A 22,601-nucleotide genomic window follows, 5' to 3' on the forward strand; every position below is an offset into this window, starting at 1 on the left:
GTAACCGAACGAGCCGCATCTCCGGGGAAGCTTCATTAATATGCTGATCAACTACGCATGAAGCATCATGTATTCCGTGGCACCAGCTTCCCCAATGCTGGCTTCCATTCGAGCAACGTATCAGCTTTTTTGAAGAGTGGCGAGATGCAAGTGGTATGCCAGATTTCGCTCAATCTAACCCATATTTCAAAGTTTTAACATGAAACTTCAGGCTCAAGACAGAGTTCAACATGTCATGAAACTCTTCTTCAAGAAACTCACTTCAGATCCAGTTTCGACCAAGGCCAGTGACACTGGACTTCTTCGCGTTCCCATTTTCTCCCAGATCGTTCCCCTCTGGACGCGCACAAAGCACAACTTCTATCTCGCGTTCCACTTGCAGCTTGCAGGATTCTCGGTCTTCCCCATACCATATCCTGTAGTTCCTAAAGGTACAGAGAGACTGAGACTTATATTCCATGCATCGAATACAGATGCGGAGGTGAAGGCCTTGGCGCAAGGGGATCGAACAAGGCTACCAGCTGCTGCGCGTCACGTTTACGCTTTGATTGGCAAATAAGGTCTCGACCGGTCCGAATAGATTGTATCATATGACAATCTTTAATCGCACACACATGAGTTTGGCGGCTTCTCCTCTCGGCGTATTGCGACCAGCCCAACTAGATGGGGCTACAAAATTTTTCCAATAGAAGGAAAATCACAAAGAGAAGGAAATACTAAATAGCATGATGATTATCTGTCCCTCCTGGCCTGATTTACCCCGAAGGAATGTAATTAAATCCGTTGATTCATGTCGCTCTCTTTGTCAGCCTAAGTAAGTGGAAAACTGGGCCGGAAGGCTTGTTAATGGTAAAACTGCCGCGAGCCACGCCCCTTTTCAACGTAACACCCATCTAGATACTCATTTATTCTGACTCTGCTTTCTTATCTTTTCCCCCACTGTTTTTTCTCATACGCATTGGCTGATGCAGTAGCGTGCATTGTTAGCGACGAGGGGGCTCCGACCCCGACTCCGATGTTTTTTTAGGCCAGTCAGCCCCTATATTAAGCGGCCGTCACTCTTTTTCTTGTCTACTCTCAATGAGATTTGATCAACCTATCGAAGAGTATTTGGACTGTGATAATGCATATTCCAGAAGAAGGGAAAACGCAGTCGGAGGAGCAGTCCCCAATCGATACGAAAAATAAGAAGCCGCTCTCATTCCATCTTTCCTTCTTCGGAATGCTCGTTATGGTTTTTATCGTGTCTCTTGACACTACTACCCTGGCAGTGGCAACCCCTGTCATCACTCACGATCTTGGTGGCACGACACTCGAATCATTCTGGGCAAGCATCTGCTTCATGCTGGCTGTCTCGGTGGTTCAACCCCTATATATGAGCACATCGGACGTTCTTGGTCGCAAGATTCCCCTTTACACTGCATTTTTCCTTTTCGCAATTGGCTCCGTCATCTTTGGCCTGGCTCCGAATATGTCGACAGTGATCGTCGGGCGAACTATTCGGGGTCTGGGTGGCAGTGGTCTCGACGTTCTCAACGAGACCATCACGGCAGACATGACCACTATGAAAGAGCGTCCGATGTATCTCGGCATCCTTGCCATTCCAATGGCCGCTGGAGCTATTCTGGGTCCAGTTGTGGGCTCTTTGTTTACCCAGTTCGTGTCGTGGAGATGGATCGGGTGGATCAACCTGCCGCTGATCGGCTTCAGTTTCATCTTAACGCTTTTCTTCCTACGACTGAAACCGCTGGAGGGATCTGTCCTATCGAGGTTTCGATCCCTCGATCTGGTAGGCATGGGGCTCTTTGTGGTCGGATGCGCTGCGTTGGCAGTTGGTCGGGTGCTTTGTACACCTGGGGCTCGTGGAGAACCCTTCTTCCTTTAATCCTCGGCGTCCTCCTTCTCCTTGTCTTCGTTTTCTACGAGCGCATACCTGAGCGACCGGTTCTACCCTATCATCTTTTCAATTCGGCAACATCGACCACAACGTTCCTGGGCGGACTTCTCCACGGCTTGATTATTTACACTCTGAATACATACCTCCCGCTCTTTTACCAAGCCGCTTTTTTCGAAACACCTCTTCATGCCGCCATCACCTTATTACCGATGAATATCCTGACCCTTTTCTTCAGTTGTATGTCACCGATCTCTGTTGCCTATCTACGAAAATATCGGTGGAATATCTGGTTGGGTTGGGTGTTCCTCACAGTAGGTGTTGGCTTGCTTCTCCTCATCAAGCCAGATTCATCAGTCCCTTTCCGAACTGGCATGCCAGTGGTGGCCTCCCTGGGTATTGGCGTACTTTTCACTGTTCTCGTACTCCCCGCGCAGGCAAGTGTGGCAAGCGTGGACGACACGGGCCTCGCCGTGGGGCTACTCGTATTTTTCCGGTTACTCGGCGGCCTGATCGGTCTGGCCATTGGCGCTACGGTGTTCAACAGTGTCTTTGCAAAGTCTGTTAAAGATTTAGGTCCACTGCCAAACAGTCTGGCGGCGCTGGAGAACAGCCAGAACGCCATCGGTTTCATTCCTCAGTTGAAGGATCTCAAATCATCGGTACCGCTAGAGACGTTAGATAAGATCACGGGAGTCTACAGCCATTCATTTCATTCGATATGGATAGTACTGATCGTCTGTGCCGGTGTTGGACTCATCTCTTCGCTGTTCACAGAAGAGGTCAGCATGGAGAAGGAAGAACTAGGAAGGCAGCGCTTCGAGCCGTCTGAGTAGTCACTGGTTTTTTTGAAGATCGATCAGTGTACTTTACTGTTCGAGGGCAATTCTATTATCTTTTACTATTGAAATGGGAAGCACCGAAACTCCAGCAAGCTAGTATAAGTAACGGAGAATGGAGGATTTACGCCCAGTTGAGTGAATTGGTTTAATTGACAGGGATCTCTATTGGCGCTGACTAGGCATACAGTGGAGTTTCATAAGTTTGAAACCACGATTTTACCGCCTTTTTTTCACCGCCCTCACTGTCTACCTCGCCTACCCGATGCGTTTCTACGCGCAATAGAGTAATTTAATATTCTATATGCTATTTGTATACCTCGTTAGTGTATCATTGGGGCTAGTGGATAGTTTGCGAAATATTAAAGAGGTTCCTGTAAATAGCACAAAAAACAGAATGTTTAAGACGGCAGAAAATGCGGCAGAAAATAGGCGGTAAAATCATAGTTTCAAACTTACGAACACCCACTGTACCACCACCGTACTGTCGGACTCCACTCCGATTCCGACTCCGACAGCAGGAACAAAGGTAGACCTTAACCCGCCTCCCTTCACCCCGGTGGCCTTTCGAAATCAAAAAGTCATGTCTCTGCTCCGTTCGAATGGTGTGCTAAGCTCCTGTGAGCCGTGCAGAAAATCCAAGCTCCGTTGTGACCACACCATCCCCTGCGGCAGGTGCCGGCGCAGGCGAAAACCAACACTATGTGTCTACCACCCCGCTCCGATGACCACCAAAAGCGCTGTGGATGTAGCCGATAGAAGTTCCCCCGGCACTATTTCGCAGCTCAACAACAATCAGAGCACCACTTCTTATACCGATCAGACTGCCCTACCCAGTCCGCAGCAAAATCAAGGCCATCGCGAGCTATCCACCCCACCAGTAGCTGGAGGACAAATCAGAGACCGTTATGTTGCTTTTGCCGACTGGAGTAAACGGAAAATCCCCAGCACGGGAGTCTTCGGGCCAACCAGTTACCTGGCGGTTCTTAGTGAAAGTGACGATGCGGTCGCCCGGTCATCCTCTGATTTGACACTTTTCGCCAAATCACTCCAACATAATCGAAGCGCCATCATCGATGATGGGCAGATTCAGCTTGGATCGGAACTTCTACTCATCTTGTTTGATGACTTAACGCTTTACGAGCGAATGGCAACCGCTCGGTTCGACCACTGCCAGGGCGACCTCTTTGCTACGCCGGCCTTACGCCTAATCTTTTCGTCAATCCGGAAAATGCTGAACGAAGCCATCTCGGATAAATCCAATCCACTACCTGATCTGGTCACACTATCTAACAGTATCTTTGCAGCATCTTCCAAACCTCTCAATGTGGATCCGAATATGAGTCCAGTGGAATATTTCACGGCCATGCCGAACAGATGGGAAATCGTCGGGTTGATATTCTCTGTCATCGGTTCCAGTGCATGTCTTCTTCCACGACAGGAATTAATCGGGTATTCCGCCTCCAGCAATTCACCCCTAGATCGTAAAAGTCTCGCTGCTGTATGTGTAGCGGCTGGCGAAATATGCTTGCGATTTTGCGAAAATACCGGACTCATTACTGAGCAGCTCTGCTGGGTCGTTCTTGAGCATACTTCATTGCTTACTCTGTTATACGGAGATTATGGTAAGCTTCATTTCTCCTTCATTATATATATTCGGCCACATCGGTGTGTTCTAACCCGAGAATAAATAGATTATCGGCCCTGGCAGACCTTCGGCACTCTATGTACGCTCATCTTCGCACTCGGTTTCCATCAGCGAGAAAGCAGTGCGAAGCTCCCGTTCTTCCTTGCGGAACACCGGAAACGGCTTCTCGTTTCCACTTACTGTATGGATAAAGAACTATCCACATTTCTGGGCCGCCCTCCTCGCATGATTCGGCGGTATACAAATATTGAGCTTCCACTCGATATGACGTTTGAAGATATCATGGCGCAGCCCGAAGTCCGGGATTCTGCCATTGCCAGGCTTGATCAAGACGGCTGGAATGCAGAAGGCGTTTGTACTCGGGTGTCGTACGCACGCGCATCTTTTCTCATGGGCTCCATCAGAGAGTCGGTACTGGAACTTTCCATGAATCCCGAAATTGAGAACCTAGAAGAGAAAATATCGTAAGTAAATATTTTTATGCTTTCTTCTCCTCTTCTGTTTTTTTCTTTCTCTTTTTTTTTTTGAGCATCATTCCAGGCTAACGCTCTTTTTTCTTTTTATCTAGGGAGATCTGGAGTTTGGCGCAGAAGATGCGCAGTGACCTACCGCCGACTTTATGGCGAATCGGCAGCATTGAGGATTTTGAACGAGAACCGGAAGCCAGCAAAGTCTCTCTGTGTCTTCACTTGGATTATTTATATAATGGTTTCATTTTGCAACGAATCCTTGTGCAGCGGACAAATAAAGGGCCTGAGAAGCTGATCAATGTCGCTCATGAGTTGTTGAGCAATCTGCTGCTTCTCATTGCCAATCGATCCTCTGCGGGGGAGGACGTCAACTCGATAGTGTGGATTGTAAGTTGTGATTCTGTTTCCGTTGTCCCTTTTTTCTAAAAAAAAAAAGAAAAAAGAATGTTCAAACTGCACTAGAAGGAAGTTAATCACTCATAGATCTCATACGTTGGTCTCCCTTCCGCGGGTGTCCTGGCCCTTGAGCTCCTTCGCCAATTCCAGAACCCTCACCCCTATCCATTATTTCCACGTTCGGAAATCATTCAAAACCTCAGTCGTTTTGCTGCAGACCTGGAACATACCGTTTGCCGTCAAGCAGGCAATCATGAGATCTGCCAGCAGGCCAGAAATGTGATACGACATATCCTGGACCGTGTCTTGTCTGGGCCTCCGTCGGGGGCAACCATGCCTCATTCCAATGAGAATGCTGTTGAGGCTGCGGGAAACAATACTTCTAATTTTGTGCCGATGGATTGGCTAGCGGGGGATTTCAATGCGTGGCTGGATGAGGATTCGGATCTGATGAAGTGGGTAAATAGCTTTGAGTAGGTACTAGACCCACTGCTCATCATGTTTCCTCAAACAATCACCAATGACAAGGGCATCGTAACCATAATCTGCAACGCGAAAGGCGTGTCGTTAAAAATGTGAACAACTGGATGGGGCAGATGCGGGATGATAATGGGTCCCTGTGGCAGCGGGAAGGCAGTTCGATATTGATGCCTGAAATGTATGGTTTATCAGATTTTAAGACCATCTTAAAAGCCAAGAGAAGTCGAGTATAAAAGCGTCAGCACTTTTGGAAACAATATCCCTTGCCTTTTCTTCTGTATGAATACCGCTCAATTGAGACCACTCGAAACAGGCAACCCAGTCGAGTCTCCGACGTTCAGGTCGAGCGAGCAGCACTTACTAACATTGCCTAGATAACCACCACACTGCATTTCGGGGCTGCAAGAGAACCCCGGACGGTGCACCAGCATCCTTTTTTGGTGGCCAAAACAACCTCCTGCTTGCCATAGTGCTCCTTCGTTCGTAATAGGATAGAGCGTACGATCACAGTTTTATCATACTAAAGTCCAAGATATATAATAAATTTAATTTCCGATCGTTTCTGTCACCCTTCGGTGGACAGTTATCAGTTATGGAGTGTCGGAGATCTGACCGCTTGAATAAAAATGCCAAAGGCACTTTTCAGTACCATATTAGTCATATAATCTCAGTTCTGATATGGAGGTTGGATCACGAAACCGATTCAAGGGCGTCGATTCGATTTTGTATTCATCACCTTCTTTTGCTCTCTCTTATAGTCTTCTTTCTGTTTTCCCTCTCACTCGTCTGGCCTCACTTCAACGCTCGTCGCGCACCCTCCCCTTCTCCTCCGTCCGTCCTCTCACTCGTAACCAGTATTTATCCTTTAGGTGGAATATATATATACGTATACGTTACCTATTAGTTAAAAATACTGTCGATCAGCGGTGTGTGAAAAGGATCTCCAGAACAGTACAGCAGCAGATATAATTGAAACCCACAAACTTGCCACCTGGATTTTGCCGGTTCTATCTTGCCCATCTGGCCACTAGGACCTCTCAGACCACCATATCGGTTGTCTAGGTAGGCAGGCGGTCGGTTGGTGGGTAAACGGTGGGTTTGAATTACATCTGCAGTCAGGCTGTACAGAGATTGTGCTGTAAAGCATTAGAGGTCGCCAATCATTGTGTCATGCAAACCGTCTCCTTCCAAATTATACAGCACAGACTTGGGAGATAAGGAATCAATCGTAGAATCAAGCGGTGTGTGGTTCAGCTAGCCACATTTCCAAAGACAAAAACATTATGTAACGACAAGTCCCACTTCGAGCGGCTGAATACAGATCATTGGCTCCATAGATCTCGCGTGGATCGAGGATCGAGGACTGGCGAGATTACAACGTGGACCGGTAATGATTTTGTATTTCTACGAAGGAGCCCTAAGTGGGTACATGATGTACAGGCAATGGAGGGTCACATATTCGTTATACGTAGAGGACGATAATCTGTTATCATCAGGATATGAGGGGTTTATGATGTAATTTGAAAATACCCAGTGCATATCTACGTGGATGATCTTTCAGCTGTCCCGCACCATCCTCAATATAAATTGACGCATCTACTTTTTCCCCTTCTAGGACCTCTCACATCCATTGTGATTTTTTTTTCTCTAGTACTATCCTATTATACCGGAACCAGTATGTCGATTATCGAGCCTCCCATCGACAGTAAGGAGCTCCCCTAGCCTCTAAGCAATCCCTTGTTCTGACAACAATATAGACGGTTACGTTGAGGTGAAACATTTCATTAAACAAATAGAGATCATACAAAAGAAGGAGCAAAAAGAGCCATTCTATGTGAGTGCGGAGAGCTCAGGTGGCGGGGGGAAGGTTCTTTACAAAGAAGGGCCCTTTCAGGTATTGTTCCTCTTAACTCTGCCTTCGTTTCTATGCTCTGACTTCAATTTTGAAATAGCTTGATATGCGATTCAACATGTGTGCTGAAACAGTCGACTTTCAGGCAATCTCTATTGCTGGCATCAATTGTCTCAGCATGAAAGACATTCCTATTCGTGATAGGATTGATTTTGATCTGTTTCCTGTTGGAAGCTGGATTACTCTCTCTTTCAGAAGAAGGTGAGTTCAATATTGAAGTGTACTGCGAGGCCAAAAAGGAAGGCATTGATCATATCGATAAATTCGTTGAAAAGTCACTTTCTAACGGAAAGACTTACAAAATCTTCAAAGCAAAGAAGCAAATTGACGTGATAGATCTACATGACTGAAATGGGATCGCTAGGGAGAAGGCAGGTCTGATCTTATGCAACCAAGAAATTTTATTTGATTACTCTTCATTCATAGTTCCTTGTATCTAGTAATTGTCCGTGTTTAGGGCTCCTTCTTCTATCTCACCGATATCGTGCCTAGGCTAGGGAGACTCGGTTAAAACTTCAATAATATAGAATACACGTGGGTGGACTGCCACCGAAAGCCGCCTGAAGCCACCATGAAGCGTGTCTGAATAGGGCGGCGAGCCTCCTACGCCCAAACCGTCGTCGCTAGGTGACTACCATCATATTCATTATGACCCTTGAAAATACTCAACCTAGCACATACGACCATAGGGTGCGGAGAACAGGGCTTCCCGTCCGCTCAGCCGTACTTAAGCCACACGCCGGCAGGTTAGTAGTTGGGTGGGTGACCACCAGCGAATCCCTGCTGTTGTATGTTTTATTATTTTTCGTGACTTTTTGGACTTCTTTTTACTTCAAATTTGTTTAGGCTCTACTTGGTAGTCATTTTTACCCGTAAAAGTAGTCTTGCCGTCTTAACACGAGCTTGCTATATGGGTATCTCACGTGATGCCGTTGATAACCATGGGCCCCGGACGAATTCACTTTCTAAATAACGAGAATGAACTTCAAAAGACATCAATAGGGTAGAATAATATATAATAAGGAGCATAATGAACACCCCGCAAATTTGAGAAAGCTAAAAACGGGTGGTTCCACGGTTGGCACTCTCATTGGCCAATGACATCATGCGACAGCCCCGGTATGACCAGAGCATCCCATTGGAAAATGGCCTGATGTATGACATCGTAGAGTCATCACACGACACCCCAGTTAGGCAATCCCCACATTCCAAAGTTGCGGGGTAATCCCTATATAATCGAGAGTCCGCTCCCTCCCCAGATCAGATCGTCCACCTTTCTTAGGTTACACAACACATCCACACTCATCAATTCAACTTCCAATATGAACAATTACAATTCCCAATGGGTCTCCTTCCACATCCGGGACCATCTCAAGGATGGCGAGGTCTCAGTGCACCACACTGTGATTGAAGGGTACATACCCAAGGTCCTGTGTTCATCATGCCTCAACTAACACCTAGCAGTGGCGAGTTTTACAACCCTGAAGACCGCCGCAAGTCCCTCACCGAAGAAGAGATCGACGAAATCAAGATCTCGGGTGGCGGTATTGGGGAGATTGGTGCCCAGAGCCGTCGGGGCAGTGAGGGCCGTCTAGACCTTTTTCATGGCGATGCCAAGATTTGTGAGCTTCATTGGGAGAATCGTGGCGGAGAGTATGTCAACTTGGTTGAGACACTTGATGAAAGTGAAAAGTATAGAGTCGTGCATGGGGGATGGAGCCCAGAGGCTGGCCCTCTGGGACACGTCTACGTTGACATCACGGCGAGGAAGAAGAAATAGACGCTTGCAGCTACAACAGGGAGGGGATAGAGGATTAGGGAAGCCCTCCCCTTTGCTTTCCTTCTGGTTGATTAACTGTCTTCTTCTGACTTTGTTCGTACCTACTCTCCAAAATGACCAAAAAAATTCGAAAACTTGTGATTTGATTCCAAAACGTAAAGTTGTTGGGGTCGCTGGAGTGAAAATTGGTGGCTTGATGATTCAGGCGGGAAAATAATGGCATCAAGGGGGAAGGGATGGTATCAACGCCCAAAATGGAAGTGATCTGAAGTCGTACGGTCACATTGCGTAAAAAGTCTAATACAGGTAGGTTTTTGGGATCAACACCTACCCTGAGATCAAGAGGAGCAGTCTTTGTCACAGTCGCAGTGCTGGTCGAAGTACTTTTCACAACCCTGGTGGAAGTGGAAGTCCCACAGTCGGTAATAATGACCCAGGGACTGCGGCTTGGAAGCCCAACACGGCGCTATAATCAGGTCAGGAGGATCAAATCCGGATTTAATATAGAGTCCCCCTCAACCTGATCATCTGGGAATGGACATGGACTCCTCATAGTCGCAAGACCTCCAACCTCCGTTGCTGCGTACGTTATGGCCAACGGCATATGAGATGTAATCGGCTGTGATACCGCGATTAAAGGACGGAGTAATTATGATTGGCCGAAAGTACTATTGTGGGGAGACAAGGAAGACAAGTGGTGAGATCACGTGCTCGTGAATGAGGCTAGCAGGTCCAGTAAGAGTCACAAGTTGGCCTCTACTGCAAATCGGCTCCTGTCTTCCCAAAACCAGTCGTGATGGACGTGATTAGCGCCACCCCCCGCCGGTCTGCGATTCCACTCAGCCAAACGAAATCTACCAGAACACAGCCACAGCGACGGTCCCTGATAAGGAACTATTTATTAACGCGAATGTGAACACCACCGAAGAGGAGACTGAGAACCCTTCGCGCCCAAAGGGAATTAGATTTGCGATTTTGTTCCTCTCCATCCTTGCCGGAGATTTCTTTGTTGGATATGTACGTAGTACCTTGGACTTTGATTTCGATTCTATTTGCAGCGACTCCGATAACTAACCCGGAATTCCAGGACTCAAGTTGCGTCGCCACACTCACGACGGTAATCTCGGATGAATTCGGCAATCTCAATGAGATCGGATGGTATGGAACCTCATAGTAAGTCCGTCCATTCCTGCTCCCAATCTAAGCACCGATAATCGATACATCACTAACATTTTTACAACGGCAGCTTGCTGGCATCTTGCTCTACCGTCCTTATATATGGCCAGGTGTATACCTTTTATTCAATGAAAACGGCCTACATGTTGTCATTCTTGGTCTTCATCATCGGCTCGGTAGTAGCCGCCACGGCGCCCAATTCAACTGCCTTCATCATTGGACGCGCCGTGAGTGGTCTTGGGTCGGCTGGTGTCTTTGCTGGGAGCAGTATGTGAGTACTCCCTGCTCTCGTTATCCCAATCCGCCTACATTTCTTTAATCTAACAAAACACAAAAGTATTGTCGCAAACACGACCTCCCTGAAACATCGACCTATCTATACAGCCATGTCAGGCGGCGTGGAATGCATCGCGCTAGCCTTTGGCCCCCTTATCAGCGGTGCCATCACTCGGTACTCCCAATGGCGGGTTAGCTTCTACATCATCATTCCAGTTGGTGTGGTGGTTATCCTGTCGATATTCTTCTTTGTGAACGACATCCAGCGCCCAGAGCACGCCAATCTTCCAAACCGTCAAAAGTTCAAGCGTCTCGACCTTCCTGGGTTCATGGCATTCGTCCCACTGGCAATCAGTGTGATCCTAGCTCTAGAATGGGGAGGATCCGAATACATTTGGACCAATTGGCGGATTATTCTGCTCTGGGTGTTGGTCGGTGTCCTCTTGGTGGTATTCCTCGGGGTGGAATACCGCTCCGGGGACGATAGCATGTTTCCTTTGAGACTGCTCTATCAGCGATCGGTCGCGTTCAGCGCATTGTTCACATTTTGTAACTCGGCTGCTCTGTTCGTGACGGCCTACTATGTGAGTTTCTTGTTTCTCCAACCTCGACTCAGCGAATGCTCTGGGCGGTCCGATACTCCTTTCAGCGAAATCTTGACTGACAAACTCAACAGCTTCCGATCTATTTCCAAGCCGTCCGTGACGCCACTACTTTCCAATCCGGTCTTATGTACCTCCCCACAGCAGTTCCTTTTGCCCTCGCGGTTCTCGTTGCAGGGCCCACCACCACCTTCATCGGCTACTACACCCCCGTGATGGTGACCGGTACCGTCCTCATGGTCATCGCAACGGGTCTCTACACGACCTTCTCCCCAACCACCCCGCCTTCAGAGTGGATCTCCTATCAGATCCTATATGGTATCGGCGTAGGCCTAGCCTTTCAGCAGCCTTTCATTGCTGTCCAGACTGCGCTTCCCGAGTCGGCAGTTGCAACTGCGTTAGTGGCCATATTCTTCACACAGGAGATCGGCGGCATCGTGGCACTTTCAGTCGCGCAGAATATGTTCACCAACAGATTCACGCGAGAGCTGGCGAAGGAAGTACCCGGTCTAGACCCGAGTATTGTGCTAAAGAATGGCGCGCTTGGAATCATGAAGACGGTGCCGGAAAAGTATGTTGAAGGGGTGAAGAGCGCCAGTAATAATGCCATTGTTGACGTGTTTTATCTGGCGCTGGCGCTCACTTGCTTGACCGTTGTGGCGGCTCTTTGTATTGAGTGGAAGTCTGTCAAGAAAGATGAGGTTGAGGGGCAGGATAAAAAGAAAGATAATGTGATTCGGACAGGCGTGCAGGAGGAAGACGAGAAGAGAGTAGAGCCGCTTGCCACTACGGAGCACTCCTAGGGACTCGTTCTATCTACCTGGGTAGGACCCTTGACTTCGGCGATGCCCTACTTCACAATGGAAACTTGCCCAACACAGGAAACCTCCTTTTCTTGAGGAGAAAACCCAATCAAGAATGATTGAAAGATCGTCCGTTCATACCCATACGTTAATCAGTAGATAGAGCCTTCATAGTTCCAGTCGCGTCTTGGGCAAATACGGTTCCTCGAGGTAATTGAGATCCTCCTCGGTCAGCTTGATCTTGGTCGCTTCAATAGCCTCATCAATCCTCTCTTTCTTGTTCAGGCCAACGATGGGACACATGTTCTTGCTCAGAATCCAAGCGATCGCTACTTGAGCCATATGTTTTCCGAGCTTCTTTGAAACCTCCTCAACACGATTGATAATTTCTTCATCGATCTTATCATCTCTTGACCGAACTATCATGTGGAGAAGAGCATCCTTCTCTTCTCGAAGAGTGTTTCGAGTACCCCATGGGCGGGTCAAGGGGCCACGTGCAACAGGCGACCAGGGAATCAAGCCGATACCAGTGTAGTTGCAGTACGGAATCATTTCGTGTTCTTCTTCTCTGTAGATCAAGTTGAAGTAGTTTTGCATAGAGATGAACTTATGCCAGCCATGGCGATCAGCAATATTTTGTAGCTGTTGAAATTCCCATGCTGCCATACTGGACGCTCCGATGTATCGTGCTTTTCCAGATTCAACAACATCATTTAAAGCTCGCATGATCTCCTCTGGTGGTATCGAACGATCCATGCGATGGATCTGTAACACATCGATATAGGTTCCAAGTCTTGCAATATTCTTATCGACGGCATCGAGAATATGTTTACGACTTAAGCCGACTTGGTTGAGAAGATCGCCATCGTTCTGAGCGGTCATGCCTGGCTGGTTTAATGGACAGTTTGTCGTAACACCGAAGTAGATCTTTGTGAGGATGACGAGGTTTTCTCGAGGAATGTTGTACTTCTTGATAGCTTCACCAATAACGTGTTCAGACTGTCCGTGAGAATAGAGATCTGCAGAGTCCCAAGTGCGGATTCCGGCGTTGTATGCATATTCGAGTAGAGGAAGTGAATCTTCTTCGTCTAGAACCCAACCTTGCCATTCTGGTGCCCCATAGCTCATTGCTCCACTGTCAATGTTAGCATAGAAGAGGGACAAATTTGGGTAGTATAGAGTACAGAATAACTCTTGAAACTTTGAGGCCAGACTTGCCCAGATACTGATATAGGCTCATGTTAACAAGTGGTATGAATTGAGAACTGCATGTTGACCAAGGGATGAATTGGTGTTTTCCCCCTAAAGTGCTCAACGTGGATGACGTGAGAGACAACGCTAGTGATGCTGGATCCCAGCGTCTTCAACATTTTTCACAATCAAAACTCTCTGGCACCAATTTGCACTCTAAGCATGGCACTGGTTCACTGATCTAGGTCAGGATTAGACCCGAGAGTCGGCAATCAATGACGGGGGTAAGCTAAGTCCGTGCAATTAGCGAGCACGCAGGCTGAGTCGATCCCACCACCCACGAAACCCAACCCTTAACTCCACTAAGTCCGAGTACAAACTCTATTACAGGTACGACATATAGCATCTATACTTACATTCTGTGTAGGATATACCAGTCCTAGAGAGCCGGACAGTGCCATTTACACTGTATTGCTTGTCACATCGAATGTGGTACTTTGTATTATCAAGACCAACTTCCGATTTATCATCATCGTTGCACTTTACTTCCTTAGATGGGGGAGGCAGGGCTTGAACGGCAAGCTTTTGTTGTTACTGTTGCTGTTGCGATGGGAGTATAATCTTGGGTGGAGAAGAGTAGTTTGTTATTGAGCCACAGGACTTGTCGCAAGAACCTTGATCACACGCTCCCGCGCAACCGAGGGATTAAGCCGTAGCCCAGCTCGGAGCGTCAAGAGTAGGCTTTGAAGTACGCTTTCCAAGGTAGCACTTCTTCGTTCGCTGGTGGAAATTGACACTCTGGCATCCCAGGTACGAGGCACAGGGTTCCGTGCATTCCTTCGGGGGCTTGGCATCCAGCTTGCCGAACCAAGCAGTTCCGTGACGCTTCTTGGAAGTTGTAATAGCTTCAAGGTTCTCTCACAATTGAGGCAGTGAGACCCATGTAGAGAAAAGTAAAATATTTGACGCTGGGGTAGTATACCGTAAGAGATAATATTATATTATTTTATCGATATTGACGATTCGAGCTAAGTCGGGATAGTATACATAGAAAGCGCCGAAAATAAGAATGAATTTACTGTACTAGAAAGACCGAACAACTTAGGAAGAACTGTCCCAGTGATTTTGTATTCATCTCTTCAAAAAGTATAATTTCCATATATAAATTCTCCGTAGAGGAGTTAGAAATACATCAAAGCCAAGGAAATAACGGAACAAAATACAGTGGCCTCCCAATGCGATGCACGAGGCCAGCCAAGAGCCCCACTATCGTAGCCGATGTTCATGGAATTGTTTCCAAATCCCACCGTTCTCAGCCAAGTAGGCGTCGTGCTGGTGTTTACCAGGGTATCGGAATGGTAGGGGTCGATAACCCCGAAGAAGGAAATCTTTATTGTTCCCTGTACCTCATCCGGGCCTAATTGTCTATGTTCGCCACTTGCAGTAGAGGAAAGCCAATACGGAAAGGCAGCGGCATATCCATTCACAGTAAAATTTGCTGTTTGGCTGTCAAATTGTAGGTCAACTGATGGATATGTCCAGTTCCAACCAGCATTGTTAGACCAGTCGCGATCAATGAGCGACATATAATTTTGGCTGCTTTCAATGGAAGTATTGCAAGATCTTAGATCCAAATCGAAGGTATCCAGCCTTGCGTCTGCATTCTTGATGATGCCTGTCAGATTATATGGAGCTTCCTTGGCGCGAGGCGATAAGGTCAAGTTGAAGATATCATGGAGGGCGGTGGGCGAGTCGCTTTCGGTCGTGGTATTAGTTGCATAGAGTACCCAACTACAAGGAATTAGATAAAGAGCGTTATGTGAGTCATATTTCGAGTATGGCTTACGGGGCAGATTCGAGATACCATCGAAGGGATGATGAGGTCCATGGAAACGTGGTGGTGGAGCTTGAGAGCGATGAAAGATTTGTGCCTGAGTTCCAGAGGGTCAAAAGCGCATTTACTGGGTTTGAGCCGGCATTGTAAGGACCTCTTTCGGTAATAGCGAGGAACGATTGAAACTCCGCAGTGAACGTTTGGCCTTGGAGATTTTTGCATACCGATGTGTTGGTTGTCGATCCGATCTTAGGTGTGAACTCTATCTTCGTTGTGGCATTGTAATATCTGTACTAGGCATTTAGTAACGGCGAAGCAGGGAATGAACTTTGACATACGATCCAACCCAAAGGTAGAGTTCAGTCAGTCCTGTCACATTGCTCGGTCGGAATGGAAAAGATGCGTTGTACTTCGGATCAGCTTCTGCGGAGACGATTAGGGGGCAAATAAGGCAACAAGCAAGGACCTGCAGAACTCGTCTCATCGTGCTATGTCGAAGGAGAAAAGGAGATATTGACGCGAAAATATTTTGTAAGTCAGAACTGAATGCGCAAAGAAAGAAACAGCTAGAATAAAATTTGCTGGTGAAAGAGCCAGGGCAGACCCAAACTACTTGGGTAGCTCGGGCGAGCGGTGAAGGGGTGTCACCCAGGCGCCCGACAGCCCCAGTGAGACTAGGGCCGAATGGTGGCTACAGGGAGGAGGATGTAACAATAGACGATCGGGGGAGGGACGATGCGACCCAACGGGTGGCCAAGTTAGTTTCTTTGGGTGGATAATGTAACTCCTACTACTCTTTAGTTGAGACTTCAATTGAATCCAATATGAATCACTTTTTGGATCAGTCGTCTTATTCGTCCAAAATATTGGTCGAATGCTACCCCGCAGCTGATTGTGGTTTGAAAGCCGACTTGTCCATATGGCCAAGAATCGTCTACTCGTAATAGGGGTAGTGCCTGACACGAGATCTCATGATCAGGGGCGAGCACGGATCTTTCCGAGCTAGCAATAGTTTAGCCTCGCTTAACCCAGCCTGGCCTAAAGTCTAGCCTGAAATCTAGTCGAAGAAGAGGCGAATAGCGATGGTGTCTGCCTAACCCTCATAAACTGGGCTCCACAAGATTGAACACCTCAAGATGCTTGAAGCAGAACCAGAGCCTCAACTGGAGCCTGGAGCACCCATCGAGTGGGGTCCTCAGTGTGAGACAGTCTTGACATTCATTTTCACATTATTTTGCCGAGCAAATTTCTGACAATCAACATCCTTTAGGCCCCTCCGCTCATGACAAGGTCTTTAGATATAATGGCCGGACATATAAGCAGTTTTGTGGCCTTCGTATGTTTTGAACTGCCCAACTAGGCCATGACATAATTTCGTACTAGCTACTTGTTAGATGTCGCCACCGATACTCTGAGAGAGTTTGGCGTCTCTTCTTACCAAAAATACTTCGACAGCTGTGTTCAGGAAACACAGTGCCACGCTCTTGATTTTGCCACCAATCACTGCTGCCTGGAACAGCACCTTGCTATTCCACCGGCCAAGGTCATGCCAGTGATCAGGATATTAGCACCGTTTTCCTGCAACCAGGGCTTTTCGTGGCGACCCTCGAGATTGGTGTTTCCGAGTTTTCTTCTTGGTGGGATTATTCGATATTCTGTTTTCCACAACTAGTTTCTCGGATCATTCCTGATTAGAATTTGCCGGTTAGGGTAATCTCAAGCTTGAGACATAATTTCCTCGGAAATAGTCATTTTGAAAACGAGTCCATCTACATTTGCTGTACGTAGGTGGAGCAAAGAGGGAAAGTGTGAACGTTGGTGAACTTCTTCACGCTTAAGCGTGAGTGAACAGTTTCAAGGTTGAATCTGGCACTGAAATCTGAATAGATAAAAGGCGAAGCCAGTTTCAGGTAGAGATGGAGCTACTGGCATGATCCTTAGTATTAGACTCGTAGCACAAATCCTTAATAACCTGATTGCTGTGGTGCAAAAGGGTGCCATTCTCTCCTGTCTACACAGTCCACTGACAAAATCATGGTCACTCCTGCATTCAGGAAGCTGTTGAACCCCGTCCTCAAGGCCCTCCATGACCGAAAGTTTTGCCGCTATTTCATCGCTGTCTATGGCTCTTCGGAAAGGCATAGTAGCGACTGAACCAATGACCTTATTACGTTGTGAAGAGCTCCTAGATTTAGGAGACCACTCGTGCTCATAATGCAACACTATTTCCGCATATGGCTCGCTTGGGACTATAAGTCTTCGACAGGTCGTGATATAATTGCAGAGGCTCATGAATCTCATAGACTTGTTGGACTTCAGATTGTCACACATACCATTCCATCATTAACTTATTCATAGAGAAAAACCAACTATGTTCCGGCCTGGAATTTCAAGGCGAAATGCATCCGAAATCCCAGGGGCCCTGAGATTCATTGCCCACATATACATCCATGCTTGAGATCCTGCCAACCGAGACGAAACATATTCTGTCAACCCATTGACGTTATGTGTTGTCCTACTGGCTTCAGGATTTGTCCATAGAACATTCCATAGCGTCTCTTTTTGAACACTGTGCTATTGAAGGAGGTATATCAAACTTGATGCTGCCTGCAGCAACATGCAAAATAGTGTTCCCATTTGCGTCTGTAGATGTCCATAGCGGATCATCCTTCACAGCATCGCGATAGGTCGGGCTAAGAAATTCTATAGTCAATGTTCAATCTACTTTCCTCTATATTATAATAATAAGGCTTGCTTCAGACATAGCACATACCCCCTGGTTAACTTAAGTTATAGAAGTGTTTACTGTAAGCGTTTACCAAACAAGTTTTACTAATATTGAATTATTGGAATAATCCATGTGTTCAGCCCGGATAGTATAGTGGTATTATGCCTCGTTTGGGTTAGTCTGTGATTGCAAAATTACAAGTAGTCCTGATTCGAGGAGGTCCCGCGTTCGAATCGCGGTTCGGGCCATTCTTTTTTTGCTTCCCTGAAATCAAACCTCTTTTACCAACCATGAGAAAAATCTAATGCAGTAGTTTTCGAATTCAGTTTGACCTCTCACTCTTTAGACTTGATTCCTGGGAAATAATTCCGAAATACGCTAATCCTGTTTGGGGTCATCGCTCGATTAATTGGGCAGAACTGTGCTAGTACATAGTTACTGGAAATGTCTACCTTAGCAGCGAGTGCCACACAGGATTTGCTGGATTCTGAACACACGTCCCTCGGCAGCGCGTTCCATCTAATTAGATTCGTAAATAACTATTTATTCCGAGTCCTGTTTGATTCCCCTGACTCATTCGTATAACTGCGGGGTCTCAAGTGGGGGTCATTTTGTAGGGGGCCTTGCCGTCAGCTGTCTATTGTCAGCATAAAACAAAATCAACCGTGTTGAGCGAATAAAGAATTCTCCTTAGTCTCTCACGTTTAACATGTCTCCGACATCAAGCGCGAATACATGGCTTCTTCAGTTATTTGGCATCTCTACAGCCTCCAATAATAACCCAGCCAACGCTCTAGCTGCCCTTACAGCTGAACCTGTCCAGTCGCCATTCCGTACGGATACCGACAGTTCGGATACTCTGACCCTCCCAGATGGAAGAATACTCGGGTATGCACAATATGGCTCGCTAAACGGAGGGCCTATTTTTTTGGTGCATGGCCTTCCAGGCTCTCGCCTAGAAGGTGCCGGCTTTCACGCCCTAGGCTTAGAGCTCGGCGCCCGTGTTATTTCCGCGGACAGACCTGGTATAGGGTGGAGCTCACCACACCCCAATCGAACACTGCTCGATCATGCGAAAGACTTGGAACGACTTGCGGAACATCTTGGACTGGATCACTACAGTGTTCTGGTACAGATCATATGGCAAGGGTTGCCGAAGACCGGTTGCTAACACTACGATAGGGAATATCAGGAGGTGGACCATCTGCCCTTGCTTGTGCTAGAGCAATGCCTAGCAACAAGCTTAGGTGTGTCTCACTTGTCTGTGCCATGGGACCTCCTGATATCGGTATGAGCGGGGCTGATTTGATGCATAAGCTTGGATTTCCGTATGGATTTCGCTATGCGCCCCTCACTGTTGCCCGATGGTTTTGGCAAAACGATATATTAGGACGTCTAGACTTGACTGATGAGAAGCGTCTCGAAATTATGCTTAGACAGCCAGTTGGCCATGAGAAAGATATTGCGTTTATGAAGTCTGCATGGCCTCCATTATCTTTGCGATCTTCTCGGGAAAGCTTCTCGCAGGGGTTTGAAGGTGTATGGCAAGATGGTAAGTTGATGTGCATGGACTTTGGTTTTCGAGTCGAAGACATTCGCCATGATCTACCTGTGAATTTGTGGTATGGGAAGCTCGACAGTTTCGTTCCACCTAATCATGGTGTCCAGATAGCTGCAAGGCTGGGTGAGAATGCCCATCTGAGATTGGTGGATGAGACCCATGCAAGCATTGTGATAAACCAGATCAGAGAGATATTTGAAGATTTGATTCGGAGGACATAGAGCACATGGCTCGCTTGTATATTAATTTTCTGTACATTTATATCCCAGGAAATCCCATCTCGTTCACTTGTAGCACATATCGCTGCTGCTCTTACTGTAATAAAACACTTTTTTTCAGCGATATAAAATTTATTTCTTCGAGTAGCTAATCCTTTTAGGAGAATGGGTGCACTTTTGGCATCTCAGTTCCATTTTGGAAATTTGCCCTGAGAGATTTGCGGAATTTCCGAGTTGCCTTGCTGCTGGCATCACCGCCGGCAAGACTTGTCGGCCCGAGCACATGATCCTCGCCATCCCCTTTCGTGAAAGGGGGATCGTGAAACAGGGACAGTGTGACACGTGGCATCCGCTGGGATAGAAGAATACACTTTTGGCTTGCGCGGGGCCATTGTAAGGAAGACTTCAGGGGACTGCTTACCTGTGGTCTTCCAGGCATGAGCCTCGCTGGAGGATGGGGAAGCGGGGGCCTTGGAAGCAGCCTCTTCTGCTTGTCATCAGTAGCTCACTTGATTCAATCCGCTTTGAAACAATCAGTCAAGGCAGCCGTTCTCATCAGTCTCTTGCACGGAGGGAGGAAAGGTGTGAAACGTGCCATTCATCGAGTAAGTGTTTTACTGAAAGAAAATATAACAAAAGTTTAGGATCGCCAAGGTACCGTCACAATCTTGATTTGAAGGTGAGCTGGGGTAGTGGCAACAGTCAAAATCGTTGGGCCCCTTAAAGCTGCTATTTTCAAGGAGAAAATTGATTGCACTTATAACGAGACCTTCCCAAAACTACCGTGGAATGATTGGTAGTACAGCTGGACCAAGAAGATATTGTAAGCGGGTCTATTGAGGCGGTAGTGATCATCTGTTCGGGAGTTTTGAAAAGACGTTCAGAAAGGTACCTGGGAAAATGGAATCAAAAGATGTCTAGAAAGACGTTTATAGAAATACCCAGGAGTAGATCTAGAATGACTAAGAGAAAAAAGTATTGAGGGCCAATTGTAATATCTCCTTGGTCCGGCTGTAGAGAAGATAAAGGCAGGATGCCCAAGCTTTAGACTCCTGAATCTGGTATACGTGACCGACGGGCCACTATACCTAATTTGACCGAGAATTCCAAGGGCAGTGACGTCGCCCGCGTTACGTGTGTACTATTCCATACTGGCTCTGTTTACCCAAATTAGGCGATTCCCTACATTCTGGAACAGCCTTGGACAGCGTCTTTTCGGGGATAAAAATAGTCACGTGGAAAACGAATGAGCAACACGCGCCGTGCCAACAGGTACGAGGGTACGTTACCCACCATCTGCGTCGATAGTCACAGTGTACACCTTGGACATCAGTCCAGAAGGGGTGCGCAGCGCTTCCCGAAGCACGTCTGTTTGAGTAACGGCTGATATTACAGTACAAGAAACCGGCGAGGAAGCATCTGTAAGTGACGTACATCTGACAGCTTCTCTTGCCCTTGGTTTGATCCAGTCGGTTGTCGTATCTTAGTTGTATTTACACTCTCGACTCGCAGAGCACAACAGTATTCATTCTACTCATCGATTTCGTCTCACCGGTGTCATCTGACGTGCTCATATCTTCTCTCTCTATGCCTGTCCCATCTGTCGGGATGGATTCGAAAGCAAGACACAGGGCCCGAGAAATTCTCTGGGCAACATATCGGCAAGTCGAATATTGCCAATCTATCTTCCTCTCATCCACCGAGTTGCAGGCTTTCGGCGTTGAGGCATATCAAGTAGACATCACAGACGAAGGTGTTCTACAATTTGAGCCTCGTTTCTTTGATCCCCATCCAGCAGGGGTCCTTCAAAAATATCCAATCAATGCTTCCGCAAACAACCGGAATTACGGTCGGTTAGAATGCGTTCCTACGCTCCAAGACGCCATCAACACGGTACAAGAGAGCCTCCCTGTCTCGGAAGACCCTCTTAAAGTGGCTCAGAATTTGCTTGAGGAGAGACTTAAAGAATACCACTTCTGGGATGACTCTCACGCTAGTTGGACCGAAAGTCATATCAGACCCGAGCTCAGGGCGATACGAGAGGGCGGACCTCCATTTCTTTTGCCTTTACGATCTCGCCTCATGGGAGTTGATGTACGTGAACAACCGAATCCCCGCACTATTACTAATTTATGATACTAAATTTTTCTTAGACTCAAAACATACGGGAACCCTCCTATGTATGAAGCACGCCCGCTATATTGGACATCCGAGATATTTGTACAAGACCGTCATGAAACTTCACCACTTCCACATGCAATTTGCACTATCATTGCGGACGTCGATGCGACCCTTGCAGATCAGAACCTTACCCTTCACGAGATGAGAGCTATTATCAGAATGATAGTTATTAGAGCCCGTGGGCCTCGCCGAAAATATCCCATCTACCCTGTGAGTGTCTATATAATGTATAGCGGAACAGAAGACTAATTACATTTGTACCTTATAGTTTTTAATTTTCTCATTTAAACGTAAGCAGCGTGGCAGAATCACTCAAATTCTCGTTGAAGAAGGGCGAATTGTGCTCCAGTATTCCACACTCTGGAGCTTTGAGGTCGAAGATACAGCGCCGTTGGACCTTTTCATTCGTTACTTGATCAGTCAGCCCGTCGGGCTAGACAGGGCTTCTCCCGCTGACTCCCGCTTGCGTTTAGATCCCGTTACTGGCATGCCTTTGGCATGTCGTAGGGGCTGGAGGCACACAAGAGGCAGAGTATGCTTCGGGATTGCTACGATCATTCTATCTACAATTTGGGCGAACTGTGAAACTTGCTCAGTAGGCTCGAGCAAGTA

At 47.1% G+C, this 22,601-nt stretch overlaps 8 protein-coding genes across 8 annotated transcripts; 6 read left to right on the forward strand and 2 right to left on the reverse strand.

Moving 5' to 3' along the window:
- Window positions 1-199: 199 nt before the first annotated feature.
- N7498_006341 (uncharacterized protein) lies at window positions 200-2,730 on the forward strand (the record flags this gene model as incomplete). The annotated part of the gene is made up of 3 exons (XM_058453403.1): window positions 200-431; window positions 1,137-1,770; window positions 1,833-2,730. 3 exons carry the CDS (start codon window positions 200-202, stop codon window positions 2,728-2,730), a joined length of 1,764 nt encoding a protein of 587 aa, XP_058307594.1.
- Window positions 2,731-3,457: 727 nt separating this feature from the next.
- On the forward strand, window positions 3,458-5,724 carry N7498_006342 (fungal specific transcription factor domain-containing protein; the record flags this gene model as incomplete). Its single annotated transcript, XM_058453404.1, has 4 exons — window positions 3,458-4,358; window positions 4,428-4,845; window positions 4,950-5,238; window positions 5,335-5,724. 4 exons carry the CDS (start codon window positions 3,458-3,460, stop codon window positions 5,722-5,724), a joined length of 1,998 nt encoding a protein of 665 aa, XP_058307595.1.
- Window positions 5,725-8,961: 3,237 nt separating this feature from the next.
- On the forward strand, window positions 8,962-9,419 carry N7498_006343 (aegerolysin family protein; the record flags this gene model as incomplete). The annotated part of the gene is made up of 2 exons (XM_058453405.1): window positions 8,962-9,053; window positions 9,104-9,419. The coding sequence occupies 2 exons, from the start codon at window positions 8,962-8,964 to the stop codon at window positions 9,417-9,419; spliced, it is 408 nt and encodes a 135-aa protein (XP_058307596.1).
- Window positions 9,420-10,215: 796 nt separating this feature from the next.
- Window positions 10,216-12,276, forward strand: N7498_006344 (MDR family MFS transporter; the record flags this gene model as incomplete). The annotated part of the gene is made up of 6 exons (XM_058453406.1): window positions 10,216-10,221; window positions 10,281-10,436; window positions 10,507-10,592; window positions 10,666-10,866; window positions 10,933-11,455; window positions 11,548-12,276. 6 exons carry the CDS (start codon window positions 10,216-10,218, stop codon window positions 12,274-12,276), a joined length of 1,701 nt encoding a protein of 566 aa, XP_058307597.1.
- Window positions 12,277-12,444: 168 nt separating this feature from the next.
- N7498_006345 (aldo/keto reductase) lies at window positions 12,445-13,516 on the reverse strand (the record flags this gene model as incomplete). Its single annotated transcript, XM_058453407.1, has 2 exons — window positions 12,445-13,411; window positions 13,461-13,516. The coding sequence occupies 2 exons, from the start codon at window positions 13,514-13,516 to the stop codon at window positions 12,445-12,447; spliced, it is 1,023 nt and encodes a 340-aa protein (XP_058307598.1).
- Window positions 13,517-14,172: 656 nt separating this feature from the next.
- N7498_006346 (uncharacterized protein) lies at window positions 14,173-15,785 on the reverse strand (the record flags this gene model as incomplete). The annotated part of the gene is made up of 4 exons (XM_058453408.1): window positions 14,173-14,355; window positions 14,691-15,258; window positions 15,314-15,589; window positions 15,640-15,785. 4 exons carry the CDS (start codon window positions 15,783-15,785, stop codon window positions 14,173-14,175), a joined length of 1,173 nt encoding a protein of 390 aa, XP_058307599.1.
- A 2,953-nt stretch (window positions 15,786-18,738) lies between these two features.
- On the forward strand, window positions 18,739-19,811 carry N7498_006347 (alpha/beta fold hydrolase; the record flags this gene model as incomplete). Its single annotated transcript, XM_058453409.1, has 2 exons — window positions 18,739-19,158; window positions 19,212-19,811. 2 exons carry the CDS (start codon window positions 18,739-18,741, stop codon window positions 19,809-19,811), a joined length of 1,020 nt encoding a protein of 339 aa, XP_058307600.1.
- Window positions 19,812-21,054: 1,243 nt separating this feature from the next.
- Window positions 21,055-21,994, forward strand: N7498_006348 (uncharacterized protein; the record flags this gene model as incomplete). Its single annotated transcript, XM_058453410.1, has 4 exons — window positions 21,055-21,088; window positions 21,204-21,229; window positions 21,321-21,902; window positions 21,962-21,994. 4 exons carry the CDS (start codon window positions 21,055-21,057, stop codon window positions 21,992-21,994), a joined length of 675 nt encoding a protein of 224 aa, XP_058307601.1.
- Window positions 21,995-22,601: the final 607 nt, after the last annotated feature.

Source organism: Penicillium cinerascens (genome assembly GCF_028974065.1).
Source record: "Penicillium cinerascens strain IBT 15544 chromosome Unknown contig_6_segment0_segment0, whole genome shotgun sequence".
NCBI lineage: Eukaryota > Fungi > Ascomycota > Eurotiomycetes > Eurotiales > Aspergillaceae > Penicillium > Penicillium cinerascens.